The 5,002-nt window shown below is 38.3% G+C and overlaps 1 protein-coding gene across 1 annotated transcript in view; it reads left to right on the plus strand.

Moving 5' to 3' along the window:
- ngef (neuronal guanine nucleotide exchange factor) overlaps positions 1 to 5,002 on the plus strand; it is a 49,005-nt gene that overhangs the window by 29,006 nt on the left and 14,997 nt on the right. The window contains exons 9-10 of the mRNA XM_005937123.2: positions 1,732 to 1,806; positions 3,127 to 3,216. Of these exons, the coding sequence (XP_005937185.1) occupies positions 1,732 to 1,806; positions 3,127 to 3,216 (165 nt within the window). The remainder of the gene's footprint in view (positions 1 to 1,731; positions 1,807 to 3,126; positions 3,217 to 5,002) is intronic.

Raw genomic sequence — 5,002 nt, forward strand, 5'->3', positions numbered from 1 at the left:
CAAACAAACAAACAAACAAACAAACAAACAAACAAACAAACAAACAAACAAACAAACAAACAAACAAACAAACAAACAAACAAACAAACAAACAAACACACAAACACACAAGCAAGGGGTTCTTAAACAGTTTAAGCTGCTTTGGTGTTAATCAAATTAACAACAGGTTCACTAGATGTGTAACAAGACAATTCCTCAAAAGGTGAAAGCCACTGACATTTTTTTCCTGATTGTTTTTTCACTATTTTTTGCATTTTGTCAGTGCCACTACTTGTAGCATAAGAAAACAGAAAGTTACTCTAGGTCAGGGGTGGTCAACTCCGGGCCTCGAGAGCCGGTGTCCTGCAGGTTTTAGATGTGTCCTTGATCCATCATAGCTGATTTAAATGACTAAATTGCCTCCTCAACATTTCTTGAAGTTCTCCAGAGGCCTAGTAATGAACTAATCATTTGATTCAGGTTTGTTGATCCAGGGTGATATCTAAAACCTGCAGGGCACCGGCTCTCGAGGCCTGGAGTTGGCCACCCCTGCTCTAGGTCTTCAACCTATCAGCAGGACAGGTATCTGCTCCTCTGTGCAAGGAGGCACAGGATGAGTTCAAGGATAAGCCAGCAAGCCAGTGGTGCGAATGTCTCTAAACAATCAGAAACAGACTTCATGAATGTGGCCTGATGGCCCCACATCCTGTAGTAGACCCTTCTACTCTCTACCCAGAATTCTGGATCCCAGTTGGTATTGCCAAACCACTGGTGCCCTGTGGTTTTTACATATGAGAACAGGTTTGTTCAGAGCACATGTTACAGATGTGAAAGGGTCTGGAGAAGCTAGGGAGAACATTATACTGCCTATAACATCATTCAGTATGACCACTTTGATGGGTCAATGATGGTCTGGGGTGGCATATCACTGAAGGGACGTACAGACCCCTACAGGCTAGGCAAAAGCACCTTGAGTGCCAGGGTTATCAAGATCCTTGGACCCATTGTCAGACTCTACACTAGTGAAGTGGTTCATGGGTTTCTCCTGATGCACAACAATGCCTCGTCTTATGATGCTAGAGTATGCGGGCAGTTCCTGGAGGATGAAGGAATTGATACTATTGACTGGCCCCCACACTTATTTGAATACAGTAGAACACCTCTAGGACATTATCTTTCACTCCATCCAATGCCTCCAGGTTAGACCTCAGAATCTTTCATTTTGAATGCACACAGAACACGGGATGTCAAAATAAAACAGGAAGTAATGAACACAGAGACCAAGACTAAGAGACAAGAGACAAGACTGAGGGGACAGAATGGGGATACAAAAAGGAAATAAAAACAACCTTGCGGTAACTCACTGCAGAAATAACTGGGACATAACAATGACACTATAATAAAAAGTCAGAATTACAACAGTACAAAATGTAAAAACTATAATACAAAGATAATTAAAACTAGAAACCACTAAGCATCCCCAAAACTCAAAACGGACCATCACAAGTAGCCTGCTGTTTTTTTGTTTCAGTTTGACTTTTTATAGGTGAATAGTTTTACATTCCATCAAATGATGTGGTCCTTTCTATCCTAACTGACTTTAAATTTCAACATTATCTACCATGCTGTTTTTTTCCAGTGAAATCTGATGTGATTTTGAAGTGTTCCTTTAACGTTTTAAGCAGTGAACGCTTGCAAAGAAAATGTATATGATGATGATGATGATGATGATGACCACTTTGTCTTCGACAGAACATTCTGAAAAAAGCTGAAGAAAACTCAGAGAGGGAAGCAAATGCCATAAAAGCACATCATGAACTGGAGAAGGTGAGCAACATTTTTCTTTTTATTTCCTTTTTCAGCGTTTGATTTTCTAATAATTAATTGATTTACGACACTATTACTACTGCCCCATTTTAAAAACATTTTTAGTTGAACTTGAACTTGGTGGCAGCAACATGTCTCGAAAAAGTTTTGACAAGGTTTATTACTGTGTAGCGTCATCGACTTTTCTTTTAACAACAGTCTGGAAATGTATGGGAACTGAGGAGAAGAATGCTTTCCCATTCTTGTCTGATATAAAATCCTAAGAGATACAATCAAAAGGTCTTATTTCCCATTTTGTTTCATTATGTTTAGTGTTTTCAGTTAGTGAGAAGTCTTGACTGCAGGCAGGTAAATCTACACTCTTATACGATGAAACCTTGATTTTTAAAAATATCTACAGTAAGCAGTTCAGTATTTTTAAAATGCAATTCACATAAGGCATTATCTGGATGAGCGCATATGTTGTTGTATATACCTTGGTGTGGAAGGTTGCCAGTATCACTAATGAGGCCTCATATTGTCAGAGATGCAGGCTTTTGAAGCAAGCTCCCATTAGTGAGATGATCGCTCTTGTTTTTAGACTGAAGGATACAATGAATATCATTTAAAAAACAAATTTCAAATTTTGATTCATAATGCTCTTTGCACGATAGAACTTTTAGGCCAAACTAGTACGGTAACTTTTGTACCACTGGTGCAATAGTAAAATTCCAATGGTTCCTGAAAGCAACAACTCTGTGCTTTTCACTGATATTTGGGTCATTACAGTAATCCCAGTCAAGGTGCCACATTAAAATCATTACAGATGTTTTAAAAAAAATGTTGCAAAATAACTGTCTGACACCAGCAACATGTTAGGCTTTAGAGTATTAAACTGTATTTTTTGGACGGCCAGTTTTGTGGAAACTGGTGAATCACATCTTTACTTTTGCTAACTTGTCTACAGCAAGTTAAACCAATTAGCTGCAAAATGTTCCTCCCCTTGTTTCTTTTTAGCATTACTTTTTCAGGCTTTTGTCAACTTTTTAGAGAATGTAACAAATTCAAAGTGATTAAATATTTTCATGAAATAGTCAAATGTTTTATTTTATACTTATTTCATTCCTTGTGTTGTATTGTAGCTAAAATATTGGTTTATGAGATCTGCAGGTATTTGAATTCTGTTTAATTCCATTAAAATGTTATAGAGTTGGAGTTGCAATATATACAACATACATAATAATATAATACTATGGACAGTTTGAATTTATGTTTAGTCTTTTCCTGTTTTATGGGGTAAATCATTTTTTTCTTTGTCTCTAATTTTTGTTTCTTTCTCAGATTGTAAAAGACTGTAATGAAGGGGTGCGGAAAATGAGTCGCACCGAGGAGCTTATCAGCATTGAAAAGACACTTGAGTTTAAATCCAAGGTAAAATACATGTTATTGTAACAAGCTTTTTCAATCAAGGGGGAGTATATTGGTTTTTGGACCGAAGTGCAGACTCATTAGACAGAGTGAATAAACAAAAAATAACTTTTTTTTGTAGTTGGTCACCAGGTTTGCACACATCTCAGGAAAAATGCTGGCCCATGTCTTTTTATAGAAACTCACAGCACAATGACTTTCTTGCCTGCCTCTTGGCAACTCAAAGGTTCAGCTAACTCCACAGGTTTTCTTTAGGATTGAGATCCTCGTTTAGGTGGCACTCTCACTTGGTGTTGACTTTCTGCAGTACAGTATCACTTTTAGTCAATTGGTGTGTAACTTGGCCAAAACAATGCCGGACTCTATAGTTTTCTCTGCTCCCCTTCCCAGTTCCCCTTCAGTCACTCTCTGTCTGTCTGAGTGGTGTCCAAGACTGATGTGGACTTTAAAGTTAATTGAGAAACTTTCTGGGGAAAACCTGGTCTTGTTAGAAGAGACATCCATCGCACTTTGAATGGAGCTGTTTATGTGTATTATTTCATAATAATATTTAAATTTACAATAATGAGGAACACATTTCATCAACAGTAGATGTCTTTCTGAAAGTGCTGTAGCTAAGGGTTCTCTTTAGCATTATAGCCAGGATGACAAAAAGTCAGAGTTCTGTTGAGTCAAAGCATAGCAGCAGTCATCATTGGAGTTAATTATTGCTTGGGCCACATTGAGTGCTCTGCCTCTCACCAGACTGAAACACAATAGGACTCTAATGGGATACATGGAGATGATAATTACTTCCTGTTTGGAAGTGAGGTGGTAGAGAACCATCATCTCTGCTTTTCCAGCTGAGCTCCATGTGTGGAGAGGGGTTTCTGGAGGGAGTCTGAATCCAGTGAGTTCATAATGGCCATAATCATTCTGTCACCAAGCCAATGCTAGGCCAAGATGCACTTGCTGGACACAAAAGGTCAGCATTAAGGGTCAGTCTGGACTAAGATAAAAAGATTTCATACCAGGAAGCAGACACAAAACTAAGAACTGTTTTAGACCATTAAATTGTGACTGGGACTGTAACAATCTGGTTGTGACTGTGGAGAAACGTCAGCCTTAAGATGACAGCTGTGAATGACGGCATGGGCTACAGGTTCGATAGCAAGGGAGGACCAGGGGACTGTGAAAAACACTTTTTTCCCCCAATATTTTTAGTTGAATCTATGATCATGACATATTTATCAATGATAACACAGTTTGAAGGGCATAGAATAGAATATGTTTTCTCCCAAAAGGTGATTACCAAATAGCTATTAGCTGAAAACTTGGGATATTTTGGCATTATGTGGAACACATTTGAAATTTGAGGAAACTAGCAAGTGGATGGTAAAAGAAGAAGTGGCATAAAAACTGATCTGCAGTAGATGAACAGTACCTGAAAGTACCTAAAAGTCATGTCCTTAAAAATAGGAAACAAAAAACATTCAGCAGAGACCTGACACAGAAGAAGAGAGATGCATGTCCACTAAAGCCTCATCAGACATGGTCTTAATGGTAGGGTACTTCTGGTAATGAGGATACAATTACCATCCTAATCATCAATGCTTCACAGAGGTCAAGTAGCAGACTCCTTTTAACATCGGGAGTTAGGTTTTCTTGCTCAAATTGCAGCAAAGAAAACACCTAACGGAGATCAAGAACTGTTTGACCTTCTGTTAAAGATATTCTATTATCAAGTACTCAGATGCAATGAAATATCACTCAGACACTTAGAGCAGTTTTAAACGTGCACGGGTGAGAG

The sequence above is a fragment of the Haplochromis burtoni genome, unplaced genomic scaffold (genome assembly GCF_018398535.1).
Source record: "Haplochromis burtoni strain Fernald_Lab_line unplaced genomic scaffold, NCSU_Asbu1 Contig_227, whole genome shotgun sequence".
Classification (NCBI taxonomy): Eukaryota; Metazoa; Chordata; class Actinopteri; order Cichliformes; family Cichlidae; genus Haplochromis; species Haplochromis burtoni.